General features: G+C 38.7%; 1 protein-coding gene across 1 annotated transcript in view; it reads right to left on the bottom strand.

The window, feature by feature from the left end:
• LOC130918675 (voltage-dependent R-type calcium channel subunit alpha-1E) overlaps positions 1-21,401 on the bottom strand; it is a 312,447-nt gene that overhangs the window by 65,646 nt on the left and 225,400 nt on the right. The window contains exons 23-31 of the mRNA XM_057840588.1: positions 17,274-17,476; positions 17,066-17,177; positions 16,821-16,950; positions 14,349-14,408; positions 10,023-10,129; positions 9,829-9,840; positions 9,635-9,731; positions 8,334-8,494; positions 4,536-4,673 (exon numbers count right to left, since the gene is read on the bottom strand). Of these exons, the coding sequence (XP_057696571.1) occupies positions 4,536-4,673; positions 8,334-8,494; positions 9,635-9,731; positions 9,829-9,840; positions 10,023-10,129; positions 14,349-14,408; positions 16,821-16,950; positions 17,066-17,177; positions 17,274-17,476 (1,020 nt within the window). The remainder of the gene's footprint in view (positions 1-4,535; positions 4,674-8,333; positions 8,495-9,634; positions 9,732-9,828; positions 9,841-10,022; positions 10,130-14,348; positions 14,409-16,820; positions 16,951-17,065; positions 17,178-17,273; positions 17,477-21,401) is intronic.

Here is a 21,401-nt window from a genome sequence, read left to right as displayed (position 1 = left end):
TCTGCCAACTAGGGCTGCTAGGAATAGTCAAATATTAAATGAATTGACAACCATTATCATCGATTATTTAAAGACGTTGTTGACATAAAAAAAAGTCTGAATCTGCCACTTAGTAGCAAATCTTCCCCTGTATATACTGTAATTTTTGGACTATGAAGCATTACCCCTCCTCAATTCTGAACCCTATGGTTAATAGTGCAAGTAAATTTTACAGGCTAATGAGCTGCATATTTTGGTGAATAGATCCCATAGTAGAATGTGGGCACTTGCGACTTTTAGCTGTGCAGCTTATAAATGAACAAATACTATTTTCTTGTTAAATTTGGAGGGCGCGGCTTATAATCAGGTGCACCTTAGGGACAGTTTACATGGAGAATCTGCGACACGAAGATACAATGACTGAGTTGCAGAATTGCCTTGTGTGCATATGGTGTCGGTGAAGACGGAAGGCGAAGACGAAAAATACTGAATCCTGCCTCCAAAGTGGAAGAATTCGATTGCGGGGGCCTGAGGGAGGCTGGCTCCGCATGAATATCAAAAGCTCCTGCTGCGCGGGACCCGCGCAGATAACGTCAGCACTCGTACACGTCACATTGGGCGTGCGCAGCGGTGCTATTAAACATTAAAAACAGCTAATGGGAGAGTGTCGGCTTTAATTTACTGTTTTAAAAATATTTTTGAATTTATACATGTTGAATGTTTCCATTTTTGTGGCTTTTTGAACAAAAGAAAATGCCATTGCTTGGAAGGGACGGGCATGTTGTCTTCCGGGCTGAGGAGGTCAAAGTGCATCATTTGCTGTCGCCTTGTAAATCTGCACTGCCCCCTAGGGCCTGGCATGAATACTACATTATTTTCATGTGGAATTGTGACATTGTTCGAATGGAGACGGAACCATAGAAATGCAAATTCGAAATTTTTCGTCTTCTCGGAGAGTCACCATGTAGACTGCCCCTTAGTCTAGGAGCGGAACTTTAAGGACCCAGCTTGTGGGCGTATAGTGGGAATGGTTGGGCGAGGGAAGAATCAAACAGAAAGGTAAGATGATGCGCGGGGCTGTAATATAGTGTTTGAAGCGTTGATCTTGCCAGAGAAGCTTGGAAGCGCTACCTTCAAAGGGGAAAAATGTGTCAATCGTTAAGCTTGTCAAACACTAGCGGTAGTGAGCTGAGGCAACTCATTAACGCTGCAGCGTGAGCAGATTTGATTGGACTCAATCAGTAAAGCATTTAATAAAGAAAAGCATTTTTCTACGTTATTCTTGTTGAAAAATAATTCACATTATGAAGGAGCACGATGGGAGAGTAACATGTTTTTAAAAAAAAATTTGAGCACTTTTTTTCCCCGGTATCTGATCGGGTGCAAAAATATGTGATCCGGACATCCATACCACAGTCTGTGGTGAGCAGTACATCGGCTAATATGAGTCTGGGTTCAACATGGAGCAATGAGGAGCGGAATGTCTACCGTCCTTGTAAAATGAAAGTGCCATCAAAGGCCTCTGATCCCCCAAATTTCCCACAAATGCTTGTACTTGGATAAAACAAATCATTATGATTGTTTACTTCCATATTTTACTGTGTTACCATGCCCAGACAGCTTTGTCCAATGCTTGAACAATTTTTGCACATGCGTAAGTTTGTTGTCAAATCCTGTGCTGCTAGCTCAAATTACAATGTGAAAAGTAATTGCATTAAAAAAGTCCGGACCAAATGTATTTTGGTGCGGAACAAAGGAAGCGAACTATGGCCTTTTCTAGTGTGAATAGGCCCTAAGGGCTGATTTATGCTTCTGTGTTCCCTTGACGTTGGAATGACGTCGTAGACCTTACGTCGTCATTTAGCATTCGAAGTTTTGCATCAAGTGAACGCATTGCTCTGTAATTTACCGCTAAGCCACTAGAAGGGTGTCGCTTTGTCTTTGTACGGTTTTGGGGTGACTGTTGTTGTATCCCTTTAGTTTTTCTCCTGTCATAGACGGCAATGGCAAAGGAGATGGAACGTGTGTATTTGCAGATGCAGCTAATCAATATTGAACAACAATTGTCAATACAAATGTTGACGCGTAGGCGACACAGAAGAGGTTTGCGAATGTTAGAAAATGGCGGTGTTGTAGTGCTTAACCGGAAACAACATTCTGAGTGGACCAACTACACTCCTTTGACGTTCACGTCAGGACACGTTGACGTGACACATAGTCAGGATTTTTTCATTCGGGGGTCCCGTTTATGCTCATCGCACCTGGTCCCTGCTCACATTTGTTCCACCATGATGCACATGATTTACTTTCACAGCCCATACAAAATCCTTTTCAGCCTGGGTCTGGCTTCTGGGCAAGGGCATAGGTTTGCATCGGGACGGTAGGGACATAACACCACCAACTTTTAGGGATGTTCAAATTGTCCCCACCAACTTTTAAGCAACCTTATTTGCATTATATCATGAGTTCAGATAAAGTGGGGCAAATAAGTATTTAGTCAACCACTAATTGTGCAAGTTCTCTCACTTGAAAATATTAGAGAGGCCTGTAATTGTCAATATGGGTAAACCTCAACCATGAGAGACAGAATGTGGAAAAAATCCCCAGAAAATCACATTGTTTGATTTTTAAAGAATTTATTTGCAAATCATGGTGGAAAATAAGTATTTGGTCAATACCAAAAGTTCATCTCAATACTTTGTTATGTTCCCTTTGTTGGCACTAACGAAGGCCAAACATTTTCTGTTACTCTTCACAAGCTTTTCACACACTGTTGCTGGTATTTTGGCCCATTCCTCCATGCATATCTCCTCTAGAGCAGTGATGTTTTGGGGCTGTCGTTGGGCAACACGGACTTTCAACTCCCTCCACAGATTTTCTGTGGGGTTGAGATCTGGAGACTGGCTAGGGCACTCCAGGACCTTGAAATGCTTCTTACGAAGCCACTCCTTTGTTGCCCTGGCTGTGTGTTTGGGATCATTGTCATGCTGAAAGACCCAGCCATGTCTCATCTTGAATGCCCTTGCTGATGGAAGGAGATTTTCACTCAAAATCTCTCGATACACGGCCCCATTCATTCTTTCCTTTACACAGATCAGTCGTCCTGGTCCCTTTGCAGAAAAACAGCCCCAAAGTATGATGTTTCCACCCCCATGCTTCACAATGGGTATGATGTTCTTCGGATGCAATTCAGTATTCTTTCTCCTCCAAACACGAGAACCTGTTTTTCTACCAAAAACTTTTATTTTGGTTGGCACGCCAGACCCACTTAGAGTGTTTGTTGCCAAAAAGCTCAATTTTGGTCTCACACAAAAATACGCACGGTCCCAGGCTTCAACTGAGACCGTGTGCTTTGGTCAGATGAGACTAAGATTGAGCTTTTTGGCAACAAACACTCTAAGTGGGTCTGGCGTGCCATGAAAGATGCGCATGCTGAAAAGCACCTCATACCCACTGTGAAGTATGGGGGTGGGTCAGTGATGCTGTGCGGCTGTTTTGCTTCCAAAGGCCCTGGGAACCTTGATAGGGTGCATGGCATCATGAATGCTTTGAAATACCAGGACATTTGAAATCAAAATCTGTTGCCCTCTGCCCGAAAGCTGAAGATGGGTCGTCACTGGGTCTTTCAGCAAGACAATGATCCTAAACATATGGCCAAATCTACACAGAAATGGTTCACCAGACACAAAATCAAGCTCCTCCCATGGCCATCTCACTCGCCAGACCTTGTTTTGTTGGCAAAAGGGGGTTGTACAAAATATTAACACCAGGGGTGCTAATAATTGTAACACACATTGTTTGATGTCAAATATTTTTTTTTCTTTATGTGGGATTTTTTCCCCACTGAATGAATGCACTTGTATTGAAGGTTGGATTTTTCTCTTTTTTCCATTAAGGTCCCATATTACTTGAATTTAGAAAAAAATTATTAGAAGCTAAAAAACACATCTTTTTCAGGGGTGCCAATAATTATGGAGGGCACTGTAGCATCCCTACCAATGTTCAGACCAAACCTACGCCCTGACCCCCGGGCTATGAGTTTCAAACTTGTGGTCAGCATTATAACTGTTTGTGTTCTAAGAACCATTACCATGGTTACAGAACTGCAAAAACCACACTACGCATTAGCTATCTACAGCGTTTTACATTGTTCGTTAAAATTACGATAAAATAAGTGGTTGTTTAAAATACACGATCTGTAAGTCTTGTTATTTTATGGTTGACTTTGCAACTTCAGCTGAGTTGAGTTCACAGCTGCTTGTCGGCCCACTCATATTTCAAAAGTACCAGTATATTCAATATTATAATTTTTCAAAATGGTCCAAGGTACTAATCTTCTCATCAAAGTCAGAGCCTGCTTAAATGTCCCCCTGGCATTTGAAGAATGATATGATTTTCAATTATTCCATTAAACCATTAGATGGCTGTGGTTAATTTACAAGCCTTGTCAGCGAAATATAGACTATCCTTTTGTCAGATGAATAGGGGGAAAAAAAACCTGTGCGAAATGACTTGCAAAATCACATTTTCATCAAAGTGAAATTACAGGCACTCACTGTGGCCAGCCCTCGCCGGTGGAAACTGTAAAAAGTGTCAGCAGTGCCCAGATGATGTTGTCGTAATGGAAATCGTGTCTCTTCCATTCTCTTTTCTTCACTTCTTTTTTTTCCTTGCCATAGTTTATATAGTAGCCTCTGCATGAGAAAACAATAAAGTTAGGACAGGATTTGTAATAAAATCTCAAGCAATAATATGAAAGCATCATTTGTTAAAATAACCTCTTTATCGGGAAATTTGCAGCCCCCCCCAAATTCATGTTTTTAGATCACCAGGAGGAGGGCTCAAGGTCTCACTCGCTTTGTCCTTGTTTTTCTTGGTGATGATACCAACTAAAATTGCTACTCCTCCATTATTCGTTCAAGGACAAGAATAAAACTTTGTAGGTATATTCAAGGGCAGTGATTCTTAACCATGCTAAAGGTACCGAACCCTTCGAGCTTCACATGAGCATTCACGGAACCCTTCGAAGTTAGATAATTAAGAAAAAATATAATTAAAAACCAATACATCTAAAATAATATCCAAGTGAAATTTCTTCTCATTTTGCAAGCACGTTGCCCATCAGTCTGTTATACTTCCTCATACCAAGTGTGAGTCAACCTTCAACTGAGGAAACCAGTTTTTCCTTCCATGAGACAGAGGACTAACAGTCGAAAGAAATGGAATATTGCCTGTAAATTGGGGGCCAAATCAGTCAAAAATCTGGTCTTAAAATGCCACTTTGCTTCGATTTAGTCAGCGTACAAAAATAGGGCCCTGCGAGTCTTAACCTTTGCCGAACCCCTGGGCTTTGACCAAACCCAGGCATAGACATCATCACTATTGATGTGTCAATTCGTCATTCTTTGCGCGACGCCTTATCAGAGGGTGCTGAGCTTCATTTAGTAATAGCCGAAGACGGCACATGCTCATGTCGGATTTAAACTGGGATTTACTTACGATTGGATTTAACTACGAAAGGTGTACCGCACAGGAAGGATTGTCTCAGGAGTGATTTGTTCAAGGATTCAAGGTAAATATTATATTATTCATACTAGAGATGTCCCGATCGATCGGCATCCGATCACGTCATTTTCAAAGTATGGGAATCGGCAAAAAAATATCGGCCATGCCATTTTTAATATATATATATATTTTTTAATTAAATCGTTTTCTAATTGTATTTAACGTTACAAACATAATATGTTACACTCATCCAGAGTCTTTAGTTTAGGCTTAAAGTAGGGTTATCAAATTTATCCCAATAACGGCGGTAATAAGGTTTTTTAAATGTATCACGTTAAAAAATTTAACGCAATTAATGCATGCATTGCATGACCCACTCACGCATTATCGCGCTCAATCTGTAATGGCGCCATTTTACCTATACAGAGAGATAAAAGGCAGCATAAAATAAGTAGAGTGAAGTTTGGCAGCCTTTGGAGGCTTAATGTAATAGGCTAAAGCCTTACAATCCCTCTCCCTACGATTAGAAATATCATGGGAAGCAATGTAGGGAAGCAAGGCCACATTTGATCTTTTTCTTAATACCTTATTTTATTTTCCCATGCAGAGAACATATATGAATTGCTAGCACTACGCACAGTCTTGGTTCCTTTTCCCATCAGGGTTCCACTTCCCATCATGCATTGGGGCATGGCTGCAGTATCATTTACTGAAAGCTCAACAAATACACTAGATGGCAATATTTAGTCACAATATACAAAGTCATAAGTCTTTCTATCCGTGGATCCCTCTCACAGAAAGAATGTTAATAATGTAAATGCCATCTTGAGGATTTATTGTCATAATAAACAAATACAGTACTTATGTACTGTATGTTGAATGTATATATTCGTCCGAGTTTTATTCATTTTTTTCCTAATGCATTGCCAAAATGTATATGATCAGGAAAAATTATCGGGAATGATTGGAATTAAATCGGGAGCAAAAAACCATGATTGGAACAACCCTAATTCATACCATGCATGCGTGATTGAAGCATGATTGAAGCTTCTTTGTTTACACATGGCTCATTTTTGTAACTGACTAGCTTCATAGTTTGCTTTTAACTAAGAATTGAGACTGTTTTACGTCCATATCTATAAAGAATTCAGGGATTTAAGCATTTATTCACAAGAATTTTTGTCACAAAAGCTCTGTTTACGCCAGGCGGCTGCTAGCCTCATTTGCTAACATAGTAGCATTGTACTTCGTCAATATACGTAAAATAAACGCTAACTGCACGGTTTCTTTGCTTTTAACCAAGAACCGAGACTGTTTTACGTCCATATCTATGAAGAATTTGGGGATTTAAGCATTTATTCACAAGAATTTTCACCAGGAAATCTGTCTACGCCAGGCAGCTGCCAGCCTCATTCGCTAACACAGTAGCACTGTACTTCGTCAATATTTGTAAAATAAACGTTAACTGCACTGTTTCTTTGCTTTTAACCAAGAACCAAGACTGTTTTACGTCCATATCTATGAAGAATTCGGGGATTTAAGCATTTATTTACAAGAATTTTCACCAGAAAATCTGTTTACGCCAGGCAACCACTAGCCTCATTCGCTAACAGTATATAATGTATAATGATAATAAAGGGATATTCTATTCAATAATAAGTTGTGATTGTATATAGAATTTATTAATTATCTATTTACATATTATTTATGATTGATTCTGCATGTTTTCCTCAAGTATTAAGTTTCTGATGTTAAACTGAGTGATTTATTAGCTGTTGAAAACTTGCAGTACAAAAAAAAAAAAAAAAAAAAAAGTTGCTATTTTGGTCAAAAACTTATGTGATATGTTAAATATTGCTATTGATCCTGAAAATACAAGTGATTATCTCTGCATATGGTGATTTGTGCATCTAGTGTAAAATCTGAGACTTTTATAGCTATTTTAAGTTGTTTTATTCTTATATAAAAAATATTTAATCGGGATCTCATAAGGGAACGACTTTGAATTTTTTGATGCCGCTGCTCATGGAGACTCATAAATGGCTAAGGTAGGTGCCTGTTTTGGTTTAAGGTCAGTAGCAGCTTTAGTTTTGTAAATATTTGAATTTGAAGTTTTTAAATATAGGCCCCTACAAATAGGCCCCGTTTTCCGTGTCATGTCAATAGTCTATGACCCAGTTGAAGAACCACTGTTCTAGAGATGCACATATGTACAAATGTCTCAGGGCTAAATTAATTAACTGCTGACTTATTATTGCCTGTAAGTTCCAAGTTAGCCAGTAGAAGTCATGCGAGCGCTTCGGGTGTGCTTATGAGACTCCCAGACAGCTGTGACAAAATCAGACAACTTGCGCTTCATTCAACCAAATTGTTGTAACGCGCCCCTCCGCATCCTCAGTAACGGTAACGGCAATGGTGTTGCAATGATGGGAAAAGTAAATTTTTAGATTACTCACTATTGAAAAAAAGAACGCCGTTAGAAATGCCATTATAGTCTAATGCCATTATTAACAACACTATGTATAACAGATGTCAAAAAATGACTGTGTTTGTTCATTTTTTATTTGTAAAAATCATTTTCTCCATTTTTCCATTTGCATACTTACCGGTAAATACTTTAAGCAACACATGGTAATTCAAACGGGTATTACCTGTCCCATTATGTTGTACTTGTGTCCCAGTATTAGTAACTGAACATCATTATTATTCACTGTTCTTGTGTTGGTATTGTATTACTGATCCCTGAAATTATGAAATTCTCAGTATTCACGCACGAGCATATTATTCCCTTAGTGATGCAGCGGCACCGTCGGAAATATGCAAAAGATCAACAGAGTGAAAGTTATTACTTGCAGTCCTTCTCCGTGTCCTTGGAGCTGTCGTTGCAGTAGAAGAACTTCCCCTTGAAGAGCTGCACGGCGATGACGGCGAAGATGAACATGAAGAGCTTGTACACAATCAAGATGTTGAAGACATTTTTCAGGGATGTCACCACGCAGTCGAATACAGCCTGTGGGCAGAAGAAGACAACAGCCAGGTTTTCACAGGAAAATCGCTGCAGTCAAAGTTAAAGCTTTAATATGATTTTATAAACGTAACACAGTATACATAATATTCATGTCTGTGAATTCCTTTCAAATTTTTGAAATGAAACTTTTTGGGACAAATATTGTTATGGGATTAATCAAGATCTGGTGTGTCAAACATTTTTTTTCTTGGTTATGGTTTCAGTTGATTGGCCATTATGTCGGTCAACTAAGGTTGCCACAATTAAAAGACAAATAAATGACTAATAGATAAGGAAATGAATTGACAACTATTTTGTTTCAATTGTTTAGAGATATTGTTAACGTAAAAAAATGGTGAAAATCCATATTTTTTTGGCCCTTAATCGCAAAGTTTCTTCTTGTGTCATTTTTGAATCTTTTTTAAAATAAATAATTTTATAACATTAATTTTTAATTTAAATTTAACAAAAAACAAACAAAAAATGGAACAACGGGTAAATATTCTCTTTCTAGTTTCATCATTTAAAAAAAAAAAAAATTAATCTTTAAATTTACTTAATTAATAAAAAATAAATAAAATAAATAAAAACTTGAAAATTAAAGAAGGAAAAGGAAAAAGGAGTGAAAAAAAGAAAATATTCTTTGATTTCTGTAATCCTTAGTCTTCAATTGAAGACTACAGAAATTATATTTTAGCACGAAACATTAAATCAATAATAGGGCTGTCAAACGATTAAAATTTTTAATCGAGTCAATCACAGCTTAAAAATCAATTAATTGTAATTAATCACAATTCAAACCATCTCTAAAAAAAAACCATCTAGAAAAAAAATATGTCCTGATTCAAAGCTTAAAAGCACAGGTGTCAAACTTGAGAATGTTTAGCATCGTCTGCAAAAACACAATTTCAAAAAAATATGAAAATTGCAGATTTAGTTTTAAATACCGAGCTATTACAAGCATTACCAATGCCGTTTTAAAACAAGTTGTTTTAAATGATGTGTTCAGTGCCTTTGACGAGACTAGACGTCCAATCCATTTGAACTGGGAGGTTTAAAATGGAATGGACGCATATCAGCGTCAATGGCAACCAATGAGTTATCAATGGGAAAAAACAATAACTTGAAATCAGACGCACGAACCTTGAGTTTAGGAAGCCTCTTGATGGTCTTCAAGGGTCTGAGCACACGTAACACTCTCAGTGATTTGATGGTTTTAATGTCTCTTCCTTTGTTATTTCTGTGCACGAAGACACATTCAAAAGAAGTCACACAGTAAGTGTCACACTCAAGAAATTATTCATGATGACACAGTTTCACTGAAGAGTACGTATTACCCCATCACATTGCTGCACGCCATCCCGCAAAGTCGTCATCCAAACACAGGAGAGATAAAGAGAAGAACACGCATAGTTAGAATGGCATACAGAAGACATAATAAGCTTTCACCGCATCCAAACAAAGAAGAATTGAGAGAGCTTTGACAATTATACGTTTGAACAGCACAGCCTGAATTAATCATGCAACTGACGTGAGGGCGAAGGCCACTAGCGCTCCCACCACCACGATGAAGTCCAGAATGTTCCACAGGTCTCGGAAGTACGAGCCGTCGTGAAGGATTAGACCTTGGTCGATCATCTAAGGACCAACAACATATTTCTCTTAAATAGTTTTAGGGGCAACTGCAATTTTCCATTTTAATACGAACACACAAACTCAAAACAGGGGTGTCAGGGATTCGAAACTTACAACTTTTGCAGCCCTGTTCCTCATGATCTAAAAACCAGATGTGGTAGGCATGTGCTCGTATGATATTCTGACGGTATGATAACCTTAATCCAAAATATCACTGTTTTACGGTATTGCAATACAGCTCTAAAATGTGTTACTTTGAGATATCTGGGTTTAAAAGAAAAACAACTTTTTCCATTGAGCAGGATTTTTATTTTTTAAAACATATGAGCAAATTGGAATACCGTATTGGCCCTGATTATATGACGACCCCCTCTTTTTCAAGACTCAAGAACTTCAAGTTCAAGTTCAAGAAGTACTTCAAGAAGTATGAAAAGACTTTTTGAACACCAAATTAATTTTTATACAGAAAATAATTACAGTACATCTGAAATGATTATAACAATATATTTGAGAGAAAAAGCATGTTATTTTGCCTCATTCAAATCTCACTATCTGAACATTTAAATATGTAAAGTGCAATCACATTCGTAAATGAATGGCTTCTGGTTTTTGAAATGTAAATAAACCTATCTATTTCGATAAAACAACAAAATTGCAATAACTGCATTAACCATCAAAGTGAAGTCTAACTGTAACTGTAGTCTTGAAACAAATCTGAATAAGGAAAAACATTGCAATAAAATAATGCAAACTGGTTAAACTTGAGAATAGCTGAGAGCTGTCATGACAGAATATCGCTTCAATCATATCTGGCGCCATCTAGCGTCGCGAATGGGTATAATGTCTAGACCGCGAATATAAGACGACCCCCACTTTTTCAGTCTTTTTTCAATGCAAAAAACACAGTCTTATATTCGGGCCAATACGGTATAACGTTAAGTTAAAATAAATAAAATAACAATCAATAACTGGAATATACTACATAAAATTAAAATAAATGCAGTCCTTTAGGTGAGCCTAAACCTACAGCTCCACATTATTACCTTCAGAACCAAAATAATTGAATTATTTTCCATTTAAAGCACGTGTGTATGACTCTCATGTTTACATTATACACACACTCTCTTTCTCAACACAGTTGCCAGAGAGAAATAAACAACGTTTTACCACCGCTAGACACACTAAACAGGCTGGAGTTCACACTCGTAGCTGATGGGAAATGTTCATGACAGTGTTTACAAACCTCAAACACAAAATCATATTGGAGGTATTGCCTTCTCGGCAGCCACCCTCTGCAAACATGTTTTACATGTCGGCTGGACCTCCTCCTCTAAGCCGCGGCCGTCTGTAACTTTTCTCTAGCCGAAGTATTCCCATACCAGCGACATTGTTTTCTTCAATGGGGAAAAAAGTTCAGGAGTTTCGCCTCCTCTAGCCATCGTGTAGCACAGCTGACTCACTGACACTGAGCAACAACCGCTGGGGGAGGGTTGAGCCTTGCAGCTGCAAGCGGGGGATTTCTCCATGCATTTTTGGGACATAAAATATAGCTAATACCTTAGGGACAGTATGACGGAACATTTTTGCTGTTTTGAAACCTTGACGTTTTCATACCACGGTATACCTTGAAACCGGTAATTGGCATATATCTAAGAGGTGGGTAGTAACGCGTTACATGTACTCTGTTAAATTTACTTGAGTAACTTTTTGAGAAAAATGTACTTCTAAAGTCGTTTTACTAAGCCATACTTTTTACTTTTGCTTGAGTAGATTTGTGAATGGGCTACTCAAGAGTTGTTACATTTTCCCTCTTTATTCTACATATTAGGTTTGTTTTTAGCCAGTGATGTGACGTCAAGAGTAGTTCTACCAATTTCACCAATGAGACGTTTTAACAATAAACACGTGACTCCATTTTAACAATCAGACCCAAGCTTGCCGTTCTATGATCACACCAGCCTGTTCATTCACGTGGTGTCTTTAAAGCACCATAAAAAATGAAGTATTTGATATAGAGCGCCCCCCTCAGTATGACTCGAAAGCGTGGATTTTAACCTCTCTCCCAGTTTCTATTAGGCACCACTTGACCACGGAAAACTGGAGATCTCATCCTTTTAATTTCATAATAGGAACTATGAAGGAACTATTCACTATTCAAACGAGGAACTATTTTCTCCACCAGAAGGCAGTTATGCTCTTTGGACAAGTAATGCTTCATTTCTGGCATTTTTTCTCTCTCGCTGGAATTCAATGATTTTTCTTGTATATATGTATTTGTGGTTATTATCAGGTTTGGGCATCATTTGAATTTGAACGGTTCCGATTTAAATTCCATGTTTCGATTCCGGTTCCAAACGATTCTTGATTCAGATTCTTGAAATAGGCAGGGTCAAAAAAATTGCATAGTTTATGTTAATTTCTTAGCTTCTCAATTATTTTAAAAAAAAAAACAAACTTTCAATTAACTTTGCTATGAATTTCTCACAGGGCTATTATTAACTTGTATATAAATATCAGTCTTTGAACTTGAATATGATATAAGTTTCCACAGGAGTGCACTTTCACAAAGATGTTTATTTTTCAAAAGGGCATGGAGGAAACATTTACACATATTCTTTTGCCTATGTTTTACAGTGTCTTATGCTGCAGGCATTTATTGTATTGCATCGTTTGTTTAGGAAGGTGGTATTTCTACAAGTTAGTTTAGGGCTGACATCTTGCAGATGTCAGGCAGGGAGTGTTTTGTCTCTTAATCTTACCTTGACTACTTTTTAAGTTTGATATTTTTTGTAATCTAACATATTGTTCATCGATCCACAAGATGTCACTATTCTAACTCTGGACTCTAGAGTTTTTCTTTGGTTTTGTAATGTGCGCTTGGCTTTCCCTATTAGTGACTTACTGGAAGCAGCAGGCAAAAAGAACATATTACTTTAGTTGGAAAAGAATCCTTAAGGTATACAGATGCTACATACCTCCTCTGCACTACACATCGTTGGGAACCCTTGATAAAACAAAATCTGTAAGTTGGTACATTTTATCAGAGGGTCTGATATCATTTCAGTGTGTTTATTCTGTTACTTTGTTGTCATTTATGTGAAGCGAAGCAAAACGTTATTGTGCTAAGCTAAATTAGCCACTTCATATGATTAGTTCATAACGGAACGAGTCTTCATGTGGCTTGTTCTTCGTGGTGTTCCGCGGCTATTTTTTCCGGTCGGCAGTCAACGTATCAAAACTTGGAATCGGAATAAAAAAATGTGAATGGTCCCGGATCCCATCAATGCTCAATACCCAACTCTGTTTATTATACAGTATAATTATAACAACAGTTCATATAGATAACTTTGTGCTGAGAAAAAAATAACATTGTTTAAAAAAAAAAAAATCAAACCAAAATGTAAGCAGTTACTCACAATGTTACTCAAAACTTCAGTATTCTTTTAACCAAGTACTTTTTTACTTATATCTATGATTCAACTCCTATATTGTGGTGGCTACCACTACCACCAAAATTTAATGTTTCAAGATTTAGTTAATTATTTGTGATATTTTTTGGACATGTATTTTCTAAAGGGTGCACACTTTAGTTAATGTTTGTCTGAATGCTTATTAGATTTTATTTGCCAATTTGAGGTAACGACCACAGCTGTGTAAGATCTGGCACCTACCATTCTGAAGGGGGGTTATTAAAGTTAATTCGATTATGATTGTTTGGAGTAAAGTTTTCCCTTTGTTTAAATGTACATTAGATATTGTTTGAATATATGTATATTTTCCATCTGTTGTTGTTTTATTAAGTTGACAATGCTTGGTTAATTTGTCATACCTCCTTCAGGTGGTCGTTAGTAGAGTCTGCCCTGTTTTAAACGGCCACAGAGATGTGTCTGGGGGTGAGTTCAGTTTGTTGAAGCCTTTTGTTATGTTGGCCTCTTTTATGTTGGGCCCAAGGTTTGTGTTAAACTCTTTGTTTTGTGACTTTATTAAATGGAATTTTTACCTAAGTTGAAACAACAGTGTCCGCGTGTATGGTTGGTCCACTACATATATATTGTAAACCGCGTATTTCCATATTTTTATGTATTCTGTGGCATTCTGCATAATTCTGTCATTGCTCCAAATCACCTCCATAAAAAATAATTGAACCAAGCTGGATCACGGCAACAAATTGTCTGCCTGCGGGGCAAGCTTTTACAGCACAAGCATTTGCATGGTCACTTGCCTTAATAATCATTTCGAAGGTGAAGACACCAGTGAACACGTAATCAAAGTAGCGCAGGACCTGCGTGAAAGCAAAAATAAATGCACATTTAGCACAATCTACCATTAAAAGTCAACTTGTGTCATTTTAGAATAAAAGTCAAATTTGAATATTTCATATGACATAGTTAGAGGCTCAAATAAGTCCATAAGTCATAACAACAGAATTTTTTTATGCATGCCCAGTTTTGACACACTGACAGTTTTCCAAATCAAACTAAATTCTTGTGATTTTGTCCAAAGTATGGCTTTTTCTTTGAAATGTGATAACGAAGTCATTTATGAATATTTTTTCACTTTCAACAACTCAAAAACGTTCATTGGCATCAGACCTATCTACACATATATAGTTTTTAATTTTCTTAATTTTTGTAATGCCCCCTGTGGACATTAATAGCAGTATTATTCTAATAGCAAAACAAACAATGCTGTACACTCACCAGCCACTTTATTAGGTATACCTGTCCAACTGCTTGTTAACACTTAATTTCTAATCAGCCAATCACATGGCGGCAACTCAGTGCATTTAGGCATGTAGACATGGTTTAAGACAATCTCCTGCAGTTCATACCTAGCATCAATATGGGGAAGAAAGGTGATTTGAGTGACTTTGAACGTGGCATGGTTGTTGGTGCCAGAAGGGCTGGTCTGAGTATTTCAGAAACTGCTGATCAACTGAGATTTTCACGTGCAACCATCTCTAGGGTTTACAGAGAATGGTCCGAAAAAGAAAAAATATCCAGTGAGCGGCCGTTCTGTGGGCGGAAATGCCTTGTTGATGCCAGAGGTCAGAGGAGAATGGCCAGACTGGTTCGAGCTGCTGGAAAGGCAACAGTGACTCAAATAACCACCCGTTACAACCAAGGTAGGCAGAAGAGCATCTCTGAACACACAGTACGTCGAACTTTGAGGCAGATGGGCTACAGCAGCAGAAGACCACGCCAGGTGCCACTCCTTTCAGCTATGAACAGGAAACTGAGGCTTCAATTTGCACAAGTTCATCGAAATTGGACAATAGAAGATTGGAAAGACGTTGCCTGGTCTGATGAGTCTCGATTTCTGCTGCGACATTCGGATGGTAGGGTCAGAATTTAGCGTCAACAACATGAAAGCATGGATCCATCCTGCCTTGTAACAACGGTTCAGGCTGGTGGTGGTGGTGTGGTGTGGGGAATATTTTCTTGGCACTCTTTGGGCCCCTTGGTACCAACTGAGCATCGTTGGAACGCCACATCCTACCTGAGTATTGTTGCTGACCATGTCCATCCCTTTATGACCACAATGTACCCAACTTCTGGTGGCTACCTTCAGCAGGATAATGCGCCATGTCATAAAGACATGACAGTGAGTTCACTGTACTCAAATGGCCTCCACAGTCACCAGATCTCAATCCAATAGAGCATCTATGGGATGTGGTGGAACGGGAGATTCGCATCATGGATGTGCAGCCGACAAATCTGCACCGTGTGATGCCATCATGTCAATATGGACCAAACTCTCTGAGGAATGCTTCCAGCACCTTGTTGAATCTATGCCACGAAGAATTGAGGCAGTTCTGAAGGCAAAAGGGGGTCCAACCCGTTACTAGCATGGTGTACCTAATAAAGTGGCCGGTGAGAGTATATACATATATATAAAATAAAAGTTTAATTTGAATTTTTACTATGACATAGTTAGAGTCCCAAATAAGTCCATAAGGCATAACGACAGAATTTCTTCGCAAGCAAATTCATGTTTTGGCCTTTGGCGCCCCCTAGTGACTTTTGGGTGTTAAGACTCTCAATACACAAATTCCTCTATTTCCATGTTTTTGACTCGCCAAAGAAGCGATTGCATCAGTAATCACGGAAAATGCATTATAGCACATCTGGTTTACATCATATCAAAAATTATGAAAAAAAATATGATTTACAATTACAATGGGAGTCAATGAGCCAGAACATGGCTCATGGCTCCCCAACCTGTTTGCAATAAGTTGGAAATTGCAGCATGGTGCCATTTTGATCTTTACATGTTTTTACTATCCTGGGGAAATATCGGCTCCCTGGTGTAATTTTTCCAATGCTTTTTCTTTGATGAAACACAGAAAAAAAAGCCAGAATATGGACAAATAACACCAAGGGGAAATGTAAAGCACATTTAAAACCTTAAAGGCTCTTATCTTGTGCTTTGATATGCAACAGTCTCTTCAAAAGATGAGAAACATAACTTGCTTTCCTAATCACAATTTAATCGTCCCCCCCATCAGTTCGCATTAGCAACAGTTTGGGCAAAACAACTTAAGGGAATGTATTTTTTCTCATTTTTCTGCGCTGTTTCAACTGCTGTGCAGAGGAAGGGAGGTGCCAACCCCCAGGGATGATTAAATTGTCCCTCTGAATAATGATTCATGACAAGGCAGAAAAAGTGAACTGCCATCTATGGATGCACAAACCTTGTTCCAGTCGGATGTGGTGGCGACGGGGTCCTCTGCTGCCAAAGCGATGCTACTTGCGGCAATGACCAACAGGATAGACATTTCAAAGTACCTAAGGTTCACTATGTAATGGCAGGCTCGGCGCAACCTGACGACAACAAAACGAAGGCGCAACAACTCAAACAAATGAAAAAGAATGGAAGTGGCTGAAAATATGTTCCGAAAAATGCTGCTAAAATGGGACGCAAACCATGACAACTTACGGGTTGTCCGGTTTGAAAATGAACATGCTGTCAGGTGACGCAGCTTTGACTGCTTTAAGGTCTTCACTCTCCTCCTTCTCAGACTTTGTGGCTTCAGGGTCCTTGCTGTTGACTACAAAGGCCAAATGAGAAGGTCACGACTCACGACTGAAGATTGTCAGGTCAGTCAGCGTTAAAAAAAAAAAAGGTTGGAAAATTCACTAGTTACCAGTGATGGTAGATAACTCCATCGATGCCTCCATATCTGGCATTTCGACGATAGCGCTGGAACTCAGTTGAGATTTATCTAAGTCTTCTTGGTTGCTTTCTGCCACAGCAAGAGGGCATGCCTCGCTATTCTGAGGGGACTGTGTCCGCTTTTGGACATGGTTGTCTGGTTGCTCAGTGTCCACTCCATGTTGGTCACCCGGCCTGAATACACACACCGGAAAGAATCAGTAACCGTAATCTGTCTTCCACCCACCAAAAATACATTCTTTGGCATTTATTAGCAACTTCCTCAATTCCTACACAATTCTGAAATATTTTCATACAGTGGAGAAAATAAGTATTTGAACACCATGCTATTTTAAGTTTTCCCACTTAGATATCATGAAGGAGTCTGAAATTTTCATCGTAAATGCATGTCCACTGTGAGAGAGATAATCTAAAAAGAAAAATCCAGAAATCACAATGCATGATTTTTTAACAAATTACTTGTGTATTACAGCTGCAAATAAGTATTTGAACACCTGCCTATCAGCTAGAATTCTGACCCTGAAAGACATGTTAGTCTGCCTATTAAAAGTCCACCTCCACTCGATGTATCGTATTGGCCCGAATATAAGACGGTGTTTTTTGCATTGAAATAACACTTAAAAAGAGGGGGTCGTCTTATATTCGCGGTCTAGACATTATACCCATTCACGACGGTAGATGCCGCCAGATATCAACGAAGCGATGTTCTGTCATGACAAATCTCAGCTACTCTCCCCATTGACGCTAGATGGCGCCAGATATCATTGAAGCGATGTTCTGTCCTGACAGATCTCAGCTACTCTTTTTAGTTTAACCAGTTTGCGTTATTTTATTGCAATGTTTTTCCTTATTCAGATTTGTTTCAAGACTACAGTTACAGTTAGACTTCACTTTGATGGTTAATGCAGTTATTGTCATTTTTTTTTTTTTTTTTTTAAATCACAATAGATTGATTTATTTACATTTCAAAAACCAGAAGCCATTCATTTACGAATGTAATTGCCTTTTAGTTTACATATTTAAATGTTCAGATATTGAGATTTAAATGAGGCAATATAAAATGCTTTCCCTCTCAAATACATTGTTATAATCATTTGTTTCGGATGTACTGTAATTATTTTCTATATAAAAATTAATTTGGTGTTCAAAAAGTCTCTCTCTCTCTCTCTCTCTCTCTCTCTCTCTCTCTCTCTATATATATATATATATATATATATATATACAGTGCCTTGTAAAAGTATTCGGCCCCCTTGAATCTGGCAACCTTTCGCCACATTTCAGGCTTCAAATATAAAGATATGAAATTTAATTTTTTTGTCAAGAATCAACAACAAGTGGGACACAATCGTGAAGTGGAACAACATTTATTGGATAATTTAAACTTTTTTAACAAATAAAAAACTGAAAAGTGGGGCGTGCAATATTATTCGGCCCCTTTACTTTCAGTGCAGCAAACTCACTCCAGAAGTTCAGTGAGGATCTCTGAATGATCCAATGTTGTCCTAAATGACCGATGATGATAAATAGAATCCACCTGTGTGTAATCAAGTCTCCGTATAAATGCACCTGCTCTGTGATAGTCTCAGGGTTCTGTTTAAAGTGCAGAGAGCATTATGAAAACCAAGGAACACACCAGGCAGGTCCGAGATACTGTTGTGGAGAAGTTTAAATACAAAAAGATTTCCCAAGCTTTAAACATCTCAAGGAGCACTGTGCAAGCCATCATACTGAAATGGAAGGAGCATCAGACCACTGCAAATCTACCAAGACCCGGCCGTCCTTCCAAACTTTCTTCCCAAACAAGGAGAAAACTGATCAGAGATGCAGCCAAGAGGCCCATGATCACTCTGAATGAACTGCAGAGATTTACAGCTGAGGTGGGAGAGTCTGTCCACAGGACAACAATCAGTCGTACACTGCACAAATCTGGCCTTTATGGAAGAGTGGCAAGAAGAAAGCCATTTCTCAAAGATATCCATAAAAAGTCTCGTTTAAAGTTTGCCACAAGCCACCTGGGAGACACACCAAACATGTGGAAGAAGGTGCTCTGGTCAGATGAAACCAAAATTGAACTTTTTGGCCACAATGCAAAACGATATGTTTGGCGTAAAAGCAACACAGCTCATCACCCTGAACACACCATCCCCACTGTCAAACATGGTGGTGGCAGCATCATGGTTTGGGCCTGCTTTTCTTCAGCAGGGACAGGGAAGATGGTTAAAATTGACGGGAAGATGGATGCAGCCAAATACAGGAACATTCTGGAAGAAAACCTGTTGGTATCTACACAAGACCTGAGACTGGGACGGAGATTTATCTTCCAACAGGACAATGAACCAGACCTGAATCCAATCGAGAATCTGTGGAAAGAGCTGAAGACTGCTGTTCACAAACACTCTTCATCCAACCTCACTGAGCTCGAGCTGTTTTGCAAGGAAGAATGGGCAAGAATGTCAGTTTCTCGATGTGCAAAACTGATAGAAACATACTCCAAGCGACTTGCAGCTGTAATTGGAGCAAAAGGTGGCGCTACAAAGTATTAACGCAAGGGGGCCGAATAATATTGCACGCCCCACTTTTCAGTTTTTTATTTGTTAAAAAAGTTCAAATTATCCAATAAATTTTGTTCCACTTCACGATTGTGTCCCACTTGTTGTTGATTCTTCACAAAAAATTTAAATTTTATATCTTTGTTTGAAGCCTGAAATGTGGCGAAAGGTTGCAAGATTCAAGGGGGCCGAATACTTTTGCAAGGCACTGTATGTATATATATATATATATATATATATATATATATATATATATATATATATATATATATATATATATAAAATATAAGGGTCTTATAATCAGGGCCATCTTATATTCGGGCCAATATGGTATTATCCTGAATCAGATGCACTTGTTTGAGGTCGATAGCAGCATACAATCCATACAATCAGTAAGACTCAAACTTGTAACATGGTCAAGATCAAAGAGCTGTTCAAAGAAACCAGGGACAAAGTTGTTCACCTCCACTGTTGGAGCAATCATTAGAAAATGGAAAAAGCTAAACATGACGGTCAATCTCAATTGGAGTGGAGCCCCATGTAAGATATGACCTCATGGGGTCTCAAAGATCCGAAGAAAGGTGAGGAATCAGCCCAGAACTACACGACAGGAGTCGTTGACCTGAAAAGAGCTGGGACCACCGTTTTCAAGGTTACATGCATGGCACGGAAGGTTCCCCTGCTTAAACCAGCACATGTCAAGGCCAGTCTTAATTAGGATGATGCAGAGGAGACATGGGAGCAGGTATTGCAGTCAGATAAGAGTGTAATTTTACTTTTTGGTCATAATTCCACTACCAATGTTAGGAGAAGGAAGAATGATGAGTGCTATCTCAAGAACATCATCCCTACTGTGAAGCATGGGGGTGGTAGCATCATGCTTTGGGGGTGTTTTTCTGCACATGGGACATGACGACTGCACTGTATTAGAGAGAGGATGACTGGGGCCCTGAATTGTGAGATTTTGGGGAACAACCTCCTTCCTTCAGTCAGAGCATTGAGGATGGGTCGTGCCTGGGTCTTCCAACATGGCAATGACCCGAAGCACACAACCAGGAAAACCAAGGAGTGGCTCCGTAAGAAGCATAACAAGGTTTTAGCATGGCCTAGCTGGTCTCCAGACCTAAACCCAATAGAAAACCTTTGGAGGGATCTCAAACTCTCAGTGACAGCCAAGAAACCTGACTGATGGGTGGGCAAGGATACCTCTTGCAGTGTGTGCAAACCTGGTGCAAAATTAGAGGAAAAATTTGACCTATGTAATTGCAAACAAAGGCTACTGTACCAAATATAAACATTTGTTTTCTCAGGTGTTCAAATACTTATTTGCAGCTATATCACACAAATAAATGGATAAAAAAAAATCATACAATTGTGAATTCTGGATTTTTGTCTTTAGATTATCTCTCGCAGTGATAATGCACCTACGATGAAAATTTCAGACCCCTCCATGACTTCTAAGTATGAGAACTTGCAAAATAGCAAGGTGTTCAAATGCTTATTTTTTTCACTGTATTTTTGGTTATATTATAATGATTATGTCAGGGCGT

Source organism: Corythoichthys intestinalis, chromosome 7 (assembly GCF_030265065.1).
Source record: "Corythoichthys intestinalis isolate RoL2023-P3 chromosome 7, ASM3026506v1, whole genome shotgun sequence".
NCBI classification, from domain to species: domain Eukaryota; kingdom Metazoa; phylum Chordata; class Actinopteri; order Syngnathiformes; family Syngnathidae; genus Corythoichthys; species Corythoichthys intestinalis.
The sequence above is the reverse complement of the archived record's forward strand: the minus strand, read 5'-3'. Positions and strand labels throughout refer to the sequence as shown.